Genomic DNA, 20,863 nt, shown 5'->3' on the forward strand with positions numbered 1-20,863 from the left:
TATCAAAAACAAAACAAAACAAAACAAAAAAACCACATTAAATAATTAAGACACAAAATCCGTAAATTTACACGTCGACTTGTAATATAAGTGGGTTCTTTTGATAGAATTTTAATAAACTATAGTACTTAGATACTTTATAATAAACTTTAAAACATCTTTTTAATTCTTACTATATACAGTTATCTTTATTACTTGTTCGGCCCAGTAGTGTTTACTTATTTTAATTTTTAAGATAATCCAGCCTGAAGTTAATTTCATGACAAATTAAAAGTTGGTTCAGAATAATATATATTCAACAGCTGTTAATCTTCCTCACCTCACCTGCTTTATTTTCCTAGGATTTCCTAGGGACCATTTTAACCTAAGCTCATGAGTTCAGAGCTTCTGGTGAGCTCATTCCCTCCCTGTTTTCGCAGCCCAAGCAGGGAGCTGGCTCAGCAGGTGTGAGTGACCTCAAGGAAAGGGCAGGCTGAGACCAGGCCCCGAGCACCATAGGCTCCCTCCCACCAGGCCACTTCCTTGACCACGAGTTTCCCTAGCCCCTGTTCTCTATGAAGCACCGGGTCTTCTACAGGAACTGTGCCCCACGTTTCAGGATAATGCAGAATTTAGAGGATTATAAACACCCTACTGCTTCTCTACTTATAAGTTTTTCCCCTGAAAATAAACCCCATTTACTGGCCCTCTTGGAAGGAGCCTGGATCCTTTTGCACAACACTTTGCAGACATTCATTAAATCCCATCTCAATCCGTATCATTATCTAATATCTGTATTTTTAAAAATTTATTTATTTATTTTTGGCTGTGTTGTGTCTTCGTTGCTGTGCACGGGCTTTCTCTAATTGCGGCGAGCGGGGGCTACTCTTTGTTGTGGTGCACGGGCTTCTCATTGTGGTGGCTTCTCTTGTTGTGGAGCATGGGCTCTAGGCACGCGGGCTTCAGTAGTTGCAGCACGTGGTCTCAGTAGTTGTGGCTCGTGGGCTCTAGAGAACAGGCTCAGTAGTTGTGGCGCACGGGCTTAACTGCTCTGCGGCATGTGGGATCTTCCCGGACCAGGGCTCGAACCTGTGTCCCCTGCATTGGCAGGCAGATTCTTAACCACTGCGCCACCAGGGAAGCCCCTAATATCTGTATTTTTTAAGACTTCATTGATAGCTTCACCTTATAAACTAATTATACTTACACCAAATAGAAACTTTATGATTCACAAGCATTAAAAGTTTATTAGATTAAAACAACATTGTAAATCAACTATACTTCAATAAAAATTTTTTTAAAGTTTATTAGAAACATATGTCAAATGTCCCTTTGGGGGGAGGGCTGTTATTTTACCGGATTCATTCCACCTGCTTACCACACCTGCTAGAAATTTTTCCATTTGAAAAAGCTTTAGCGATTAGAATTCATATACATTTTTTATTCTAGGTACTATTTTATTATTTTTTTATTATATTAGTTTCAGGTGTACAACATAGTGATTCTAAATTTTTATAGACTATACTCCATTTAAGTTATTATAAAATATTGGCTATATTCCCTGTGCTGTACAATATATCTTGATAGCTTTTTTATATATAGTAGTTTGTACCTCTTACTCCCCTGCCCCTACCTTTCCCCCCTCTTTCCTTTCACCACTGGTAACCACTAGTTTGTTCTCTATATCTGTGAGAGAATTCATATAATTTTAATGTGACTATTCAAAGTAAATTCAATTGTGAAAATAGTACTATAGTCATAGCTTTAAAAATATTATACAATAGAAATAAAGAATAGTGACAAGACTGAAATATTACATGTTTTGAAAGAAAACTCCAGTTCAATATGATCACATTAATAAGATGTATTAATAGTTCAATTCTTGCATTTTAAATATTAACCTTAAATAAGGAGCCAGTGAGTTATTTTTCTATAATAAAGTTTTGAGCAAATTTTTGTTTTTAAGCTAATTAAGCATATTATTAAGTACTACACTAAGCTTCACTTGTACACGTTGATGTATAATATATAACACCCGAGAATACCTTACTGCTTTTGATTTCGCTAACATTCTTATAAGTGAACAACAAGAAGATTTATTCTAGAAAAATATCTTGGCTGTATTTATAAAGGCTCCATTAGACTCATTCTTTAAAAAATGAAATCACTTTTGATAAACTATAATACAGTTGTGCCTGCAGATTACTATAGAATCCAGAAACAAAGTTACTGAAGATCAAATTAAAACAGTTAATCATGTCAGAGCCAAAAACCAAACGGCAGGATTACTATGCCTTAGAATAACAGAACAGTCAGCATAACACAAAGTGTTTTCAAAAGTCATCCAAGATGCTGATGGGGGAAAAGGAGACGTGAGATTTGTGTACATGCTACATTTTGCAGATGTTTTAACTGAAATGTTAGTAAAGATCTTTTACAGAACAGTGTGTCAACATCTCTGGCCCTCAGTCTATGCTTAGTCTAAAGGGTCATGCTGTTTGCCCGACTTAGAATCAAAACAGATCTGCATTTGTGAATATACGCGGTCACAGACCTCACGGACATCATTCTCCTTCATGACGTGTCTTGTGATGTAGCGAATGGAATCAAGTGCAGCTTCCAGTGTGTTTCTAGAAGATTTTGGTCCACGGCTGCTCTCAGTTTCCTCCTTCTGACTGAAGCACCTATCTACATGACTTCGCATGCAAAGCAGTGTCGGAAGCTTCTGAAGAAATATCTTGCGGACCCACGGAGCCATAGCGTTATGTGTTGAGGAAGAACGGTGATGGATGTTGATAGCAAAGACAGTGACCATGATGGATAGTGTCACAAAAATCATGGTAAACACCAGGTACTCTCCAATCAGAGGTATGACTTTGGAAGATGAGGGTATGATCTCTTCAATAACAAGAAGGAAGACAGTCAGAGACACAAGTACTGAAGTGCAGAGACAAATCTTTTCACCTTCATTTGAAGGAAGATAGAAGACAAGTATGGTTAAAAACGAGAGCCCAATACAGGGTATAATAAGGAACAGGGTATAAAAGAGAGGCAGACGCTTAATTACAAATGAGTAAGTGATGTAAGGATACCAGCAACAGCTGTCGGTTCTGTTTCCTTTGCTTCCTGTTGCGCTCACAATTTCCCATTCTCCATTATCAAAAAAATCTCTCTTGTCAACATCTTGGTCCTCCAAAATTATATCAACCTGTGATCCATCGTAAGTCCAAGAGCCAAATTTCATGGAACAGTTTTGGAGATCAAATGGGAAAAATGTGACATCAATGGTACAGGAACTTTTGTAGTTTGCCGGTGGAGTCCAGGTAACAGTGCCGTCATACCTGACGACAGTTTTCGTACTGGCCCCTTCAAAACGTCCATCTGCACTGAAATACACACATGCACAGTAACAATGCAGAGATTAAACAACCCGGGCCTGCGTTTTACAAGCCTAATATGAAAGAAAACCTATACCATAGCATGAAATACTTTTAAAATTATTACACTTGAGATATACCTGCTCCACGTAGGGGACTCTAGTTTAAGGACACTGCCCTTAAATATCTAACTCTATTGAAACGAAACCCCTATTTCCATATCTACTCCAGGACTGACAGATCTATATTCACAGAATCCTGAGATTCAAGTGGTTGAAATGATTTCACTTTGATTACACACAAAATGTAATTAGGCTATTTATAACAATGGATGTGCACAGAGCCAGAACCTGAATCCACATTCCTAGATGGCCCCCTCTCCCCTCAGTGCTCTTCTCCCTCCATGAAAGATACTGGACACTTCCTACACTTACAGGGAAAGAACAATAGCCCCAAGCTGGGCACAGCCCTGGAAAACAGCCGTCCCTCTCCAACTCTGCCATCATGTGAACTCACGCACTGGAGAAGTCTAGCAGGAAACATCACCACCAATGTGAGCTATCTTCGAAATACTGTTCTCTATCTTAAAATTCATGTGACTTTTGCACACTCCTATGTAATATATCCATGTTAAATATAAAAATGTTTGCAATGACTTAGAGTAAAATGATGCTCCAGGAAGCTGCATCATGCTTTGTTCACTCCTTCCATGTTGAGAAGCATGGAGGTAAAGGTTTGAAAAGTGAAAGATATTTTTTGCTTAGCATTTGCTCTGTCCTCATGTCAATGCCTTCTTGCAAACAAGACAAAGTGCATTAGGATAAGCACAAATTCCCAGAAACGTCCTGGAGTGGTTGGTCCTAGAAAAAAATGAAACTGGCATCCAGAAGTATCCTCTCCCCTAAGTTAAAAACCATCCTCAAAACACACTTAGGTAGAATACCTATAAATATGAGTTAATAATTAACCCAACATTCCTCGTGGGAAAATTATTATACAGTATTTAAAGCAAAATTAGAAGGATGCACATTTAAACATAAAGTATGACCTTAACTATTGTTAACCATTACCAAAAAATCTGGAAGGCAGTCTGCCAAATATGTAGTCTAGAAAATAAGAGTGTAAATGGGGATGTCAGGCTACTCCCCACGCACCACGTGTGAGCTGTGTGATCCTGGACAAGTATAACTATCTTTGGCCTCCATTTTCTCATCTGTCAAATAGATGTGATCGTACCTAGTTCATAAGGTTATCTTGAGAACTGAATGAATAAAGATAAGGCACTGAGCACAATGCCAGGCACAGAGTAAGTCCACCATACGTGTAAGTTTGTAACAGTGGTTGCCACCAAGTGATGGGATAACGGGATTGATTATATTCCCCCCAACTTCCTTATACCTTTTTGGACTTCCCAAACGTTTTACAAATTTTTGAAATCCAAGAACACTTTTATGATCAGAAAACAATGTACCAAAAAAGGGAGAGGATCCACAGAACCTATTTGTAGGTTCATGAAATGAGAGAACACAAGACTAAGTCCTGTGACTTCATAGCTAAACAATTTTCAAAAGGAAGAAAAAATTACTAGTGCCTAATAGTAATACAATTGTTTTCTTTTGAAAACAGAAAATAGTATTCTGGATATAACTTACTTATCAAACAAAACAATGTCTGGAGTCCAGAGAGAGTCTGAAGGGACTCGTATAACTTTTATTCCACTGTAGTCATCAGGGTTCCATCTCAATTTTACATCTATCCATTCCTTTAAAACAAAGAAACCTGACTCAATTTCAATACAATTAACAGTCAAAAACAGTGAAAACTATACTCTTTGCCAAATCCAGACATTTTAGACACGAAGTCACCTCTACTCCCAATAAAGAAAACTCACCTCCACGTCCTTCTTATGGGCACTGGATGATATAGCCCTGTCCCCTCATGTGGTGGCTCTAGCCATGGTCCTCAGGAGACACAGGCGAGGACCAGAGCTGGGTACGTTCATGGATCTGCTTAACACCTCTTGTCCCACCAGCTGACCATGCCCAGGAGCGGCAGCCATGGGCACCTAAGGTCCAGGTTCAAGGGAAACATTCTCTTTTCTAGCTGTCTTCTCAATGACTGGCTGGACTGGTCCATGCAAAGAGCACTTGGATTTATTACACATTCCACATAGTTAAACACCTTGTCCCACCTCCACACAGTAACAATTCTGTGATCACGTCAAGACTTGCACCCCAAGGAAAGCACACATGTCTTTCAGGAATTTGGGGTTAGGAAACTGGCAGTAGGTATTAAAAATCAGCAATAATAAAGAACAAACAAAGAGAAGCACTCAACAGCAGTTGGGGACATCTGGCCCAGAAAGAAAAGAAGTCCTTTATATAAGAGGGACTATGAACATAAAAATAAATCATTACATTCTTGCCTGTTCCCATCTCACTTAGAATAAAAGCCAAAATCCTACAGTGGCCTAGAAGCCACTACTCATAACCTATGCTAGGAACACCCATCGACCTCCTGTTGCTTCACTGACCTCATCTCCTACACCTGTCCCATGGCCACTCACCTCCAGCCAGCTGGCTTCTTTGCTGCTCCCTGAACACGCCAGGCACCCTCCAGCCTCAGGACCTTTGCACGTTTGTGTCCCTCTGCCTGGAACAGTCCTCCCCTAGATACTCACATAGCTTGCTTCTCCCCCTCTTTCAAGTCTTTGTGCAAATATTTCCTTCTCAGTGGTACTTCCCCTGCCCATCCTATTTAAAAGTACAGTCCCCAACACTCCCTATCCACTTTCCCAGTGTATTTTTCTCCAAGCTTATCAGCTTGAAAGGTACTATACAACTTCCTATTTATTCCCCTCATTGGAATGAAGTTCCTTGAGGGCCTAGACTTTTGTCTGTTTTGTTCACTGCTGTTTCCCCAGTGCCCAGAACAGTGCCTGGCATAGAGTGGGCACTCAAATATTAACTGAATGAATACAAGACTCCATCTACCTCATCCTTCTGCCTCCTGCCAATCCACCAAGACCAGATACTCATGCTACAAACCCTGTAATAACAGTGGCACCAGTCAACAGTTGGGTGGCCCTTTGAATTTTATACATACCTGCTTCAACCAGACATTGGTTGTCATTAACTGATTTTTCTCATCCTATGAAATAAAAATTTAAATAAGGCTGATTATTTCAATTACAGAAACAATAATTCTTTAAATAAGAATTTTCTCAGTTTTATATAAACACTCCTCTCTATATAGCACCTACGTTCTGTTCATCAATCCGGTTCTCTAGAAAAGCAGGATCTTTTTTCCAGCCTAATTTCACATTATTCCTTCCAACATACTCTGTATTTCAGATAAGCTGCCCGAAAGGACACCACTGGCATTTTTAGATTTAATATTAATAGTCTCAGCTACTACATTTCCTCAAATCTAAGATGCAATCTAAGAATCACAACATTATTTTATGTACTTAGCACTAAGAAAGAAAAAGGCTGATAATGAATTGTAAGTTGTCATTAATTATAAGACGTCTTGACTTCAGAAGTGCTAAAATGTGCATCTTACAATCGGTGAGATACAATGTGTGCATTCTTGAGGGACTATAATTTGTTATTTGCTTCTGCTGAGGCACATATTTGAATCTCTCCATGGAGCTGTTACATAGAAAAAAACGTGGAGGTCAGAGCCTTGAATGGCAACTTCATAAAGCTTTTACATCCTACTTTTCTAGAGAACCAGGGGTCCTTGCTACTTACACCTTCCTGCTGTCTTACCTTCACTTACGCCAGTCCTTCACTGAATTTTCAAGGCCTAATTAAAGTGATAACTCTTTCATTAAGTTTTACTGAAATATCATGGAGCCAACTGAACCCATAAAAGATCATCGTGATCATCAACCACAGACAGACCTTGTGTAGGATACAATGCTCAGAGCACACAGACACAAAGAAGCACGAGGCAATCCCTACACTTGGGTAGAGAGGATGGGATATAAATAGTTTAGGTGACTGGAGTGTTTCCATTCCCTATCCCATCCGAACAACAGGTGAATGACCTAGGGGAAAGGAGGAGGCCAGAAGGAAGCACATCCCTAGGTACAAAGACAGCTGTTAGGTCCCTACATGGAAAGAATGGGTCCTAGGAAATACAGCATGGCCATCCCTCTTACACTGTGTCTTCCAAAGAGCAATTTTCCTTGATTAAAACACTAGAGCTAGAAAGGACCTAGAGATTTCATCTACTGTAATCCCTTCATTTTGCAAATAAGAAAACTGGTCCAGTGAGGCAACTTGCTTAAAATCACACCACCAATTAGTGGTAAAACCGATTCTAGAACTCAAAACTCCTAAATTTAAACGCTACGCCACCAGCTCTACTGTCCACCCCAAAGTCACACACCATCCAGAATAACTGCTGAGCCCTGTATTAGAATATGCCTTTCAGACAAAAGTTCTAACCAGAGGCATTAAAAATTAGGAAAGTTCTGGTAAACATATTACCTGCAATGCTGCATGGCAGTAGGTTGTCTTTGAGAATCTAATGAAAATTATAGACCTTTTCACCAGAAAATTGTGAACACACATAGATTTTGCCCTGTGAGCTAGGACCTAGTCCATACTTAGTACCTTTAATAGTAACATAGATAAAAGAAAAACCCATAAGTTCACAACTGGCCCCAAAGATGTGGGTTAGCCATTGCCTTAGGGGATACAGCCTCTTTCAACCTCAAGTATCTCTTCAGCATCTATCACGTGTTCAACACAGTGGAGGATGCAACAAAAACCAAACTGAGGGACTTCCCTGGTGGCGCAGTGGTTAAGAATCCACCTACCAATGCAGGGGACACAGGTTCGAGCCCTGGTCTGGGAAGATCCCACATGCCGCGGAGCAACTAAGCCCGTGAGCCACAACTACTGAAGCCTGCGCTCCGCAACAAGAGAAGCCACTACAATGAGAAGCCCGCGAACCACAATGAAGAGTAGCCCCCGCTCGCCGCAACTAGAAAAAGCTTGCGTGCAGCAACAAAGACCCAACGCAGCCAAAAATAAATAAATAAATTGATTAATTAAAAAAAAAAAAAAACCCAAACTGGGTGAAGACAAATGTAGGATGACACTCAGCAGGAAACCACAGATAAAGAAATGTTAACTACTCATAAGCATATCAGAAAAGTTTTAGGGGTAATAGGGTTTTTTTTAACCTGACCATAAAAATAAAATCAAAACAAACAAGCCAACACTGATATTTTAAAAAGACAGAGCGAGAACACGTAGGAAATAAGATAGGAATCTGAGGAAACTTCAAGGAAGAGCCGCTAAACATGATCACAAGGTTGCGGGGCAAAGACCTTAGCGATTAAAAGGAACATAAACCCACTGAGAAGCAATTCAGTGAAGTTTCTGTCAATGTCCAGGGCCCTTGACCCTCATCTTCCTTGACTCCAGTCCTCCTCCCCTCTCATTGTCACTGACCGTATATTTTCTGGGCCCTTCTCTCAAGAAGCAACCCTTCCTCAACGTCTCTGCTTGGCTAACCCTTGCTTCTACCACTTTCTATGAATGTTCTTCAAGGATCAGGCTCCTGCTCTCTCTGCTTTATAACTGCATCAATTCAAAGTTTTCAACAATCACCCCCAGGCCAGCAATTCCAAACTGACATCCTCAGCCTCACCTCTCACCTCGGAGCCAGTCTTGACCTTCCAAGGGCCTCAGTGAACATTTTCTTTTGAATGTACCATAATGACCTCATACCAAAAGCAAACCCATCGTCTTCTCTGCCCTGCCCCCATAACAACCAATTTTCTCTTTCAAATTGGTTACCCTTCTAACCTCCTAGGCTTCAAAATAAGATGTCTCCCTCCATATTCAGTGGTCAAGTCCTGTTCCTTCTTATATTTGGTCTAACTTGCCTCTCAAGCTTCTAATCTTTCACTCTTTGAAGCCACGTATTTAACTATCTTATTGATCCTCTTAAAGTACTGCTTTTACCATGTCTGTTACCCATCAGATCTCTCATTCACTCAGCATTTACTATGTGCCAGACACCATGCTAGGCTCTGGGACAGACACAAGGACTAAAGCTCACTCGCTTTGAGGCGGCCCTGCCAGCACATGAGTGCCAGTCAGTGTAACTGGAACAGAAGAGAGACTGTCTTAGGAAGTTTGGATTTCAGAGTCTGACAGATGAATTTGGCCTTGAAGGATAAATGGCTTGTGCTGAGAAGGAAAGTTCTCCAAACAGAAGCAATGGCAGGAGCAAAGGCACAGTGGCACACAGGCATCACTCCTCACCTCCTCTACCAACCAGTCAGACCATCGATCTAAACAGCCGAACAAAAAGGCTCGGTATCGCTTATGTACCTGTGATTATACTGTTCCTTGTTATTAAAAGTTCTTTCCTCTCTGCATGCCAGATCCTACACTTAGCACAAGGCCAGCTCAAGTGCCACTTCTTCTACCCAGGCTTCTTTGATAATCTCAATCATCAAGATCTGAAATCCCAGATCTCTGTGACATCACGATTTAGTACTGCAGCATTCTACACTTACTCCATTTACATGCTAACAGTCCCAGCTAGAAGGAAGTTGAAAGCAAGCCCTACTAACTTACTTCCTACTTCCCTATGTTTAATTTATACTTAAAATCTTCCTGTATTGCCTAGCAAAGGATCAAGCACAGAGTCCATATTCATTGATCTTGCTGGAAGCAATTAGGTTACATTTATCAGTCAACAGACTTCAAAAATGTATATCCTTTGATTCATCATCTTTCTTAAGGAAAGCAGAAATTCAAACATTTATGTACAAATATTCATCATTGTCCTTTATAATAAGAAAAATTGGGAACAAGCTTCTGCCAACAAAAGAAGAATGTTTAAATAAATTATAAATGAAATATAGCCATTAAAATTACATTTGAAGTTTATGTAATAACATAAGAAAATGTTCATCATGTAACAACAGGGGAAAAAGCAGTAATCAAAATTATATCTAAAATAATATTTCAATTTTGTAACATATTCACAAAGAAAAAACTGGCAAGAAACACAACAAAATGTTACCAATGGTCATTTCTGGGTGGTAGAATTACAGTCAAGTTTTATTTTATTTTCTTATTTGTATTTTTTTGAACTTTCTAAACTCTTTCCAAAAATCATGCATTGCTTCTCTACTCAGAAAATAAAGGCACACCTATAAATGTTATCTATATCCATCCATACATACATACACACACACATACTTGACTATTCTGGGAACACAACAGGGAAACAATTATTGATTGACATGATCAGAAAAAGAAGAAACTAGTTTAAAAATTAGCGTGAACCTTTTAGTTTAAAATAGAAATAATCTCTTGACAATAAGAACAAGTTATGATGGGGAATTTACTACCTGGTAAATGTCACATGGAAAAACCTAAGAAATGTTTTAAGTGTGATACTGAGGCAATGATCTGTTGAGATCCCTTTTCGGTCCTAAAAATCTACAACTCTAACTCTTGGGTTTTTTCTTTTAAAATTTTTGACCTTTTGGTCATATTTTTTAACACATTTAAGAAGCAACTTCCATATAGAAGGTTTAATATCTTTGAATTTATTAAAAAACAGACCTATTTTAATTACCAAATGAGATAAAATGATTTCTAAACTATATAAGATTATATAAACATACAGTATTCCTATGTCTGTGGTGTAATAATTGTTTTTCCCTGGTGAGTTCCTGGAGGAAAAGCACTATGTTCATTCACCTTTGTAATCTTTGCAGCCGAGCATGGTGCCTGGGCACACAATATGCTCTCCATAGACCTGTGTGAAATTGAATATGGAATGATATGCACACCTACCACATCCACTAATTGAGATATTGCAAGGCCAAACTTTATTTTTATTTTGTCATTCAGGTGTTCCACTGGACGAACCCATCTCTCGTAGTCTTGAAATAAATCCTTAAACAAAGTATCTTCATGTTTGGCAACAAAGGATGGTTCAGCTAATCCTGTATAACAAATTTTTAAAAGTTAGTGGATTGGCTTCTCTCCCACCAAATACCTCTACTTTAAAAAAGTTTGGCATTACTAATGAACCAAAGTATTATTTAGGCTATTGTCAAAGGCGATTTTAAAATGAAGGAGATTTTAAAATGAAGGAGATTTTAAAACGTTTGTGATCAATAAGGGACACTCTGGTTCAGATATACTTCTTAGTTAAATCAGATTATTCACATGGAAATACGCTGAATTCTGTAAGAAGCACTCAGTACTTAATACATAGTAATTTAAAATCTAAGTAACAAAAGCTTTTAAATTACCAGGGCTAGGGGGGTTGCTTGTCATAAAATTCCAAACCTAGAAAACAGATATATTAAAGTTTATTGATCAACTATAAATATAAAATAAACATGCTTTAATTTACATGCTTTTAATATACAAATATATAAATATTGAACAAATTATTCAGATTTGTCATACCTTTGTTGCTATACATTTGTATACAATTACCTTAGGGCCTAAGACTAAAAAAGAAAAAGATAAAATTTAAAAAGTTTTAGATGCCATAAGCCAAAGACTGGTTAGATTTATGGATCACAGTTATGTTTACACTTCTAATAAGCTTAAGTAAGCCTCTTTAAAGAAATGAGTTTTCAGTGTTTTATGGACACTGGAGTCTCTATTAAGGAAATGTGGAATGTGTGAAATTCAAGGATGACATTTACTCAAGACTCATGATTTTACAAAGAAAAAACATTTATTTAAAACAAAATGTCACTGGCTTATTTATCATAAAGTATATACATAGGGATTTGGAGTAGCTAGTGTTGGCCTTTCTCTAACCTAAAAGAAATGATTTAACAGAAAATTAGCACTTTCACAAAATCTTCTCTTTTTGTTGTGATAGACCATGTTTTCTATTTGGAGCTATTAAAAAGTATCTGGTTACTGTAGCTAGAGGAAACCCATTCCCTGATTTTTTTTCACTGCTTATTTCTTCATTAATAGAGCAGCTTATTTCTCAGAGTTTATGTCTTGCTTCCCTGGGCAATTTAAGATATTTGATTTAATCTATAAATATCATAGAGTTTGTGCCATGCCTCTGTAAAAGCCTCCTTATGCTGAAATGTGCAGCACTGGAGATATTTCAATTCAATTAGAATATTATACACTAGAGAAGCATTCTTTTTAATGTTCAAAAGCTGTTAATTTCAGAGGTTCAAGTTAAAATAGCATTATTGAAACATTTCTCCTATTCTGATCCTATTTTAAAATGGAAACAACAAAAGTTTAAGGTTGTTTAAAAGACAGAGATAACAAAATGTTTTTTTAACAGAATCTAAGGCAACTTTGCCTTAGGAAAAAAAATACTAACTTGAATTGCCACCTCAAATTTTGTTTGAAAGAAAGTAGATAGGGTATAAATAAATAAAATGATAAATTTATCCTAACATTCTACTTAATGAGAATGCTTAAGATACTGCCTTGTGAATACCTTCTTAGTACATCCAATATTAGAAATACCGTTTTCTTAGCACAACTTTACAGAAAAGCCAGGTGCAAAGGTCAGTGGCATTTTAGCACAAAACCTTAATGGTGCACTCAAATTCTACTTAGAGGTCATGTTTCTTCAGCTGGTTCTAAATGTTTTAAGTTTATACTGCTCATAAACCTCAAAATATTAAAAGGGAGATGATCCAATACATTCCCTCACTTCACAAATGAGGATATATGACCAGAAAGGCCAGTGCTACAGAGCTCATCAGTGGCAGAGCTCTGAAGGCCCCCCCTCTACCTTTTGCTCTTTCCACCCTAAAATCTTCCACCTTGTGACAATTTTCTAAAAGAGCTTAATATCACATGCCGAGACCTCAAGCCCACACCAGTGTTTTTTCATTTATTCATTCAACAAATATTTAACAGAATGTGCCTTGTATCAGGCACCATGCCAAATGCTGGAAATACACTGGTAATCAAAGACAGCATCCACATTTACAGCCCAGTAGTAAGGACTGGCTCCGAAAATGTGATACTGTATATAAACTAAATTCTATAGAAACTGAATCAAACTAAAAAATTATTTTTTAAAAGTTGTTGTGAGGACTTCTCTGGTGGTGCAGTGGTTAAGAATCCGCCTGACAATTCAGGGGACACAGGTTCGGGCCCTGGCCCAAGAAGATCCCACATGCCGTGGAGCAACTAAGCCTGTGTGCCACAACTACTGAGTTTGCACTCTAGAGTCCACTCTAGAGCCCACAACTACTGAGCTCGCGTGCCACAACTACTGAAGCGCACACTCCTGGAGCCCGTGCTCCGCGACAAGAGAAGCCACTACAATAAGAAGCCCGCACACCACAAGGAAGAGTAGCCCCTGCTCGCCGCAACTAGAGAAAGCCCACACACAGCAGTGAAGACCCAATGCAGCCAAAAATAAATAAATTTATATATATAAAAAAAAAGTTGTGAATAGTTAACGTATGCTCATCCTACTCAAAATAAATACTTTAAATCAATCACTTTCAACCTAGGTTCCTTGGAATCCAGGGGAATTTATACTATACTGTTCTCATTTATATCATACTGTTCTGTATTATTTTTCGATTATGTCACATAAGTATTGGGTCACCAAAGAAACCAATGTCCTGGAACGTAGGAATCATTTCTTTAGTTTGGCATTCCTAAAGTATAATACTTAGTATTGATCACAGTAGTTACTTAAGAGTACTTTTCCTTCCCTCACTACTTAAAGAGGGAAGCAGGGGAGACTGGTTCAAGATGGCGGAGTAGAAGGACGTGCTCTCACTCTCTCCTGCGAGAGCACCGGAATCACAACTAACTGCTGAACAATCATCAACAGGAAGACACTGGAACTCACCAAAAAAGATACCCCACGTCCAAAGACAAAGGAGAAGCCACAACGAGATGGTAGGAGGGGTGCAATCACAATAAAATCAAATCCCATAACTGCTGGGTGGGTGACTCACAAGATAGAGAACACTTACACCACAGAAGTCCACCCACTGGAGTGAAGGTTCTGAGCCCCATGTCAGGCTTCTGAACCTGGAGGTCCAGCAATGGGAGGAGGAATTCCTAGAGAATCAGACTTTGAAGGCTAGCAGGATTTGATTGCAGGACTTCAACAGGACAGGGGGAAACAGAGACTCCACTCTTGGAGGGCACACACAAAGGAGTGTGCACATCGGGACCCAGGGGAAGGAGCAGTGACCCCATAGGACACTGAACCAGACCTACCTGCTGGTGTCAGAGGGTCTCCCGTGGGGGTTGGGGGGGGGTGGCTGTGGCTCACCTTGAAGACAAGGACACTGGCAGCAGAAGTTCTGGGAAATACTCCTTGGCGTGAGCCCTCCCAGAGTCTGCCATTAGCCCCATCAAAGAGCCTGGGTAGGCTCCAGTGTTGGGTCACCTCAGGCCAAACAACCAACAGGGAGGGAACCCAGCCCCACCCATCAGCAGACAAGCAGATTAAAGTTTTACTGAGCTCTGCCCACCAGAGCAACAGCCAGCTCTACCCACCACCAGTCCCTCCCATCAGAAAATTTGCACAAGCCTCTTAGATAGCTTCATCCACCAGAGGGCAGACAGCAAAAGCAAAAACAACTACAATCCTGCAGACTGTGGAAAAAAAACCACATTCACAGAAAAACAGACAAGATGAAAATGCAGACGGCCATGTACCAGATGAAGGAACAAGACAAAACCCCAGAAAAACAACTAAATGAAGTGGAGACAGGCAACCTTCCAGAAAAAGAATTCAGAATAATGATAGTGAAGATGATCCAGGACCTTGGAAATAGAATGGAGGCAAAGATCGAGAAGATGCAAGAAATGTTTAACAAAGACCTAGAAGAATTAAACAACAAACAAACAGAGATGAACAATACAATAACTGAAATGAAAAATACACTAGAAGGAATCAATAGCAGAATAACTGAGGCAGAAGAACAGATAAGTGAACTGGAAGACAGAATGGTGGAATTCACTGCTGTGGAAAAGAATAAAGAAAAAAGAATGAAAAGAAATGAGGACAGCCTAAGAGACCTCTGGGACAACATTAAACGCAACAACATTAGCATTATATTGATCCCAGAAGGAAAAGAGAGAGAGAAAGGACCCGAGAAAATATTTGAAGAGATTAAAGTCGAAAATTTCCCTAACATGGGGAAGGAAATAGCCACCCAAGTCCAGGAAGCACAGAGAGACCCATACAGGATAAACCCAAGGAGAAACACACCGAGACACACAGTAATCAAATTGGCAAAAGTTACAGACAAAGAAAAATTACTGAAAGCAGCAAGGGAAAAACGACAAATAACACACAAGGGAACTCCCATAAGGTTAACAGCTGATTTCTCAGCAGAAACTCTACAAGCCAGAAGGAAGTGGTATGGTATACTTAAAGTGATGAAAGGGAAGAAACTACAACCAAGATTACTCTACCAGGCAAGGATCTCATTCAGATTCAATGCACAAATCAAAAGCTTTACAGACAAGCAAAAGCTAAGAGAATTCAGCACCACCAAAAGCTAAGAGAATTCAGCACCACCAAAGCTCTACAACAAATGCTAAAGGAACTTCTCTAAGTGGGAAACACAAGAGAAGAAAAGGACCTACAAAAACAAACCCAGAACAATTAAGAAAATGGTAATAGGAACATACATATCGATAATTACCTTAAAAGTGAATGGATTAAATGCTCCAACCAAAAGACACAGGCTTGCTGAATGGATACAAAAACAACACCCATATATATGTTCTCTACAAGAGACCCACTTCAGACCTAGGGACACATACAGACTGAAAATGGAGGGATGGAAAAAGATATTCCATGCAAATGGAAATCAAAAGAAAGCTGGAGTAGCAATACTCATATCAGATAAAATAGACTTTAAAGAGTGTTACAAGAGACAAGGAAGGACACTACATAATGATCAAGGGATCACTCCAAGAAGAAGATATAACAATTATAAATATATATGCACCCACCATAGGAGCACCTCAATACATAAGGCAACTGCTAACAGCTATAAAAGAGGAAATCGACAGTAACACAATAATAGTGGGGGACTTTAACACCTCACTTACACCAATGGACAGATTATCCAAACAGAAAATTAATAAGGAAACACAAGCTTTAAATGACACAGTAGACCAGATAGATTTAATTGATATTTATAGGACATTCCATCCAAAAACAGCAGATTACACTTTCTTCTCAAGTGCGCGTCGAACATCCTCCAGGATAGATCACGTTTTGGGTCACAAATCAAGCCTTAGTGAATTTTAGAAAATTGAAATCATATCAAGCAACTTTTCTGACCACAATGCTATGAGATTAGAAATCAATTACAGGGGAAAAAAACGTAAAAAACACAAACACATGGAGGCTAAACAATACGTTACTAAATAACCAAGAGATCACTGAAGAAATCAAAGAGGAAATCAAAAACTACCTAGAGACAAATGACAATGAAAACACGACGATCCAAAACCTATGGGATGCAGCAAAAGCAGTTCTAAGAGGGAAGTTTATAGCAGTACAATCCTACCTCAAGAAACAACAAACATCTCAAATAAACCATCTAACCTTACACCTAAAGGAACTAGAGAAAGAAGAACAAACAAAACCCAAAGTTAGTAGAAGGAAAGAAACCATAAAGATCAGAGCAGAAATAAATGAAATAGAAACAAAGAAAACAATAGCAAAGATCAATAAAACTAAAAGCTGGTTCTTTGAGAAGATAAACAAAATTGATAAACCATTAGCCAGACTCATCAAGAAAAAGAGGGAGAGGACTCAAATCAATAAAATTAGAAATGAAAAAGGAGAAGTTACAACAGACACCGCAGAAATACAAAGCATGCTAAGAGACTACTACAAGCAACTCTATGCCAATAAAATGGACAACCTGGAAGAAATGGACAAATTCTTAGAAAGGTATAACCTTCCAAGACTGAACCAGAAAGAAATAGAAAATATGAACAGACCAATCACAACTAATGAAATTGAAACTGTGATTAAAAATCTTCCAACAAACAAAAGTCCAGGACCAGATGGCTTCACAGGTGAATTCTATCAAATATTTAGAGAAGAGCTAACACCCATCCTTCTCAAACTCTTCCAAAAAATTGAAGAGGAAGGAACACTCCCAAACTCATTCTATGAGGCCACCATCACCCTGATACCAAAACCAGACAAAGATACTACAAAAAAAGAAAATTACAGACCAATATCACTGATGAATATAGATGCAAAAATCCTCAACAAAATACTAGCAAACAGAATTCAACAACATATTAAAAGGTTCATATACCATGATCAAGTGGGATTTATCCCACGGATGTAAGGATTCTTCAGTATATGCAAATCAATCAATGTGATACACCATATTAACAAATTGAAGAATAAAAACCATACGATCATCTCAAGAGATGCAGAAAAAGCTTTTGACAAAATTCAACACCCGTTTATGATAAAAACTCTCCAGAAAGTGGGCATAGAGGGAACCTACCTCAACATAATAAAGGCCATATATGGCAAACCCATAGCAAACATCATTCTCAATGGTGAAAAACTGAAAGCATTTCCTCTAAGATCAGGAACGAGACAAGGATGTCCACTCTCACCACTATTATTCAACATAGTTTTGGAAGTCCTAGTCATGGCAATCAGAGAAGAATAAGAAATAAAAGGAATCCAAATTGGAAAAGAAGAAGTAAAACTGTCACTGTTTGCAGATGACATGATACTATACATAGAGAATCCTAAAGATGCCACCAGAAAACTACTAGAGCTAATCAATGAATTTGGTAAAGTTGCAAGATACAAAATTAATGCACAGAAATCCTCTTGCATTCCTATACACTAATGATGAGAAATCTGAAAGAGAAATTAAGGACACACTCCCATTTACCACTGCAACAAAAAAAAATAAAATACCTAGGAATAAACCTACCTAGGGAGACAAAAGACCTGTATGCAGAAAACTATAAGACACTGATGAAATAAATTAAAGATGATACAAACAGATAGACAGATATACCATGTTCTTGGATTGGAAGAATCAATAATGTGAAAATGACTATACTACCCAAAGCAATCTACAGATTCAATGCAATCCCTATCAAACTACCAGTGGCATTTTTCACAGAACTAGAACAATAAATTTCACAATTTGTATGGAAACACAAAAGATCCCGAATAGCCAAAGCAAACTTGAGAAAGAAAAATGGAGCTGGAGGAATCAGGCTCCTGGACTTCAGACTATACTGCAAAGCTACAGTAATCAAGACAATATGGTACTGGCACAAAAACAGAAATATAGATCAATAGAACACGATACAAAGCCCAGAGATAAACCCACGCACCCATGGTCAACTAATCTATGACAAAGGAGGCAAGGATGTACAATGGAGAAAAGAAAGTCTCTTCAATAAGTGGTGCTGGGAAAACTGGACAGCTACATGTAAAAGAATGAAATTAGAACACTCCCTAACACCATACACAAAAATAAACTCAAAATGGATTAGAGACCTAAATGTAAGACCGGACACTATAGAACTCTTAGAGGAAAACACAGGAAGAACACTCTTTGACATAAATGACAGCAAGATCTTTTTTGATCCACCTCCTAGAGTAATGGAAATAAAAACAAAAATAAACAAGTGAGATCTAATGAAACTTAAAAGCTTTTGCACAGCAAAGGGAACTACAAACAAGATGAAAAGACAACCCTCAGAATAGGAGAAAATATTTGCAAACGAATCAACGGACAAACAATTAATCTCCAAAATATATAAACAGCTCATGCAGCTCCATATTAAAAAAACAAACAACCCAATCCAAAAATGGGCAGAAGACCTAAATAGACATTTCTCCAAAGAAGACATACAGATGGCCAAGAAGCACATGAAAAGCTGCTCAACATCACTAATTATTAGAGAAATGCAAATCAAAACTACAATGAGGTATCATCTCACACCAGTTAGAATGGGCATCATCAGAAAATCTACAAACAACAAATGCTGGAGAGGGTGTGGAGAAAAGGGAACCCTCTTTCACTGTTGGTGGGAATGTAAATTCATACAGCCACTATGGAGAACAGTATGGAGGTTTCTTAAAAAACTAAAAATAGAATTACCATATGACCCAGAAATCCCACTACTGGGCATATACCCAGAGAAAACCATAATTTAAAAAGACACATGCACCCCAATGTTCATTGCAGCACTATTTACAATAGCCAGGACATGGAAGTAACCTAAATGCCCATCGACAGATGAACGGTTAAAGAAGAGGTGGTACATATATACAATGGAATATTACTCAGCCATAAAAAGGAACGAAATTGAGTCATTTGTAGAGCCGTGGGTGGATCTAGAGACTGTCATACAGAGTGAAGTAAGTCAGAAAGAGAAAAACAAATATTGTATATTAACACATGTATGTGGAATCTAGAAAAATGGTACAGATGAACCAGTTTGCAGGGCAGAAATTGAGACACAGATGTAGCGAACAAACGTATGGACACCAAGCGGGGAAAGTGGTGGGGGTGGGTGGTGGTGTGATGAATTGGGAGATTGGGATTGACATATATACACTAATATGTATAAAATGGATAACTAGTAAGAACCTGCTGTATAAATAAATAAATAAAACTAAATTAAAAAAAAAAAGAGGGAACCAGGAGAAAGTTTTTGCAAATCATACATCTGACAAGGGACTTGTATAATAAAAGCCCCAACAACCTAATCAACCCAATTTAAAAATAGGTAAGTTATCTAAAAGAAGAAAGGCCAACAAGTACATGAAAAGATGTTCAAAACCTTTAGCCATCAGGAAGATGCAAATCAAAACCATGATATACCACATCATACCCACTAAGATGGCTATAATAAATAACAGATAATAACGAGTGTTGGTAAAAATATGGAGAAATTGGGACCCTCATACACTGCTAGTGGGGATGTAAAATGGTACTGTTGCTTTGGAAAACAGTCTGGCAGTTCCTAAAAAGTTAAAGGGTGACCATAGACCTAGCAATTCCACTCCTAGGTATATACTCACGAGAAATGAAAACCGACGTCCATACAAAAACTTGTATATGAATGTTCATAGCAGCATTATTCATAATAGCCAAAAAGTAGAAACAACGCAAATGCCCAGCAAATGATAAATGGATAAAACATAGTATATCTAATGGAATATTATTTGGACATAAAAATGAATGAATTACTGATGCATGCTAGAACCTAGATGAACCATGAAAACATTATGCTAATAAGAGAAGCCAGTCACAAAAGACCACATATTATATGATTCCATTTACATGAAATATCCAGAATAGGCAAGTCTATAGAAACAGAAAGCAGATTTTTGATTGCCTAGAGAGAGGGTGCTTTGGGGGGGATATGAAAATGTTCTAAAATCAACTGTGGTGATGGCTGCATATGAATATAGTAAAATCCACTGAATTATATACTTTAAATAGATGAATTATATGG

The 20,863-nt window shown here is 38.2% G+C and overlaps 1 protein-coding gene and 1 long non-coding RNA gene across 13 annotated transcripts in view; one reads left to right on the plus strand and one right to left on the minus strand.

Annotated features, from left to right (window-relative positions):
• The window catches only part of CHRNA5 (cholinergic receptor nicotinic alpha 5 subunit), a 63,846-nt gene that overhangs the window by 12,374 nt on the left and 30,609 nt on the right, over nucleotides 1-20,863 (minus strand). For 4 of the 12 annotated variants that reach the window (XR_014243140.1, XR_014243141.1, XM_082387007.1 and 1 more), the window contains 4 exons: nucleotides 11,198-11,349; nucleotides 6,462-6,506; nucleotides 5,009-5,118; nucleotides 2,534-3,365 (listed from right to left, as the gene is read on the minus strand). Coding sequence is in view for 10 of the 12 variants with exons in the window: in XM_082387007.1 (XP_082243133.1) it covers nucleotides 2,534-3,365; nucleotides 5,009-5,118; nucleotides 6,462-6,506; nucleotides 11,198-11,349 (1,139 nt within the window). In the remaining 2 variants the exon portion in view is untranslated. Of the gene's footprint in view, nucleotides 1-1,265; nucleotides 3,366-5,008; nucleotides 5,119-6,461; nucleotides 6,507-11,197; nucleotides 11,350-11,661; nucleotides 11,699-20,863 lie in introns of those variants that run through there. The other 8 variants (XM_082387015.1, XM_082387011.1, XM_082387009.1 and 5 more) reach the window with 7 other exon arrangements.
• Nucleotides 17,804-19,879, plus strand: LOC309626412. The gene is made up of 2 exons (XR_014243172.1): nucleotides 17,804-18,169; nucleotides 18,202-19,879. It is a non-coding gene; the product is annotated as an uncharacterized lncRNA (long non-coding RNA).

Source organism: Balaenoptera borealis (assembly GCF_965194805.1).
Source record: "Balaenoptera borealis genome assembly, chromosome: 3".
Lineage (NCBI taxonomy): Eukaryota > Metazoa > Chordata > Mammalia > Artiodactyla > Balaenopteridae > Balaenoptera > Balaenoptera borealis.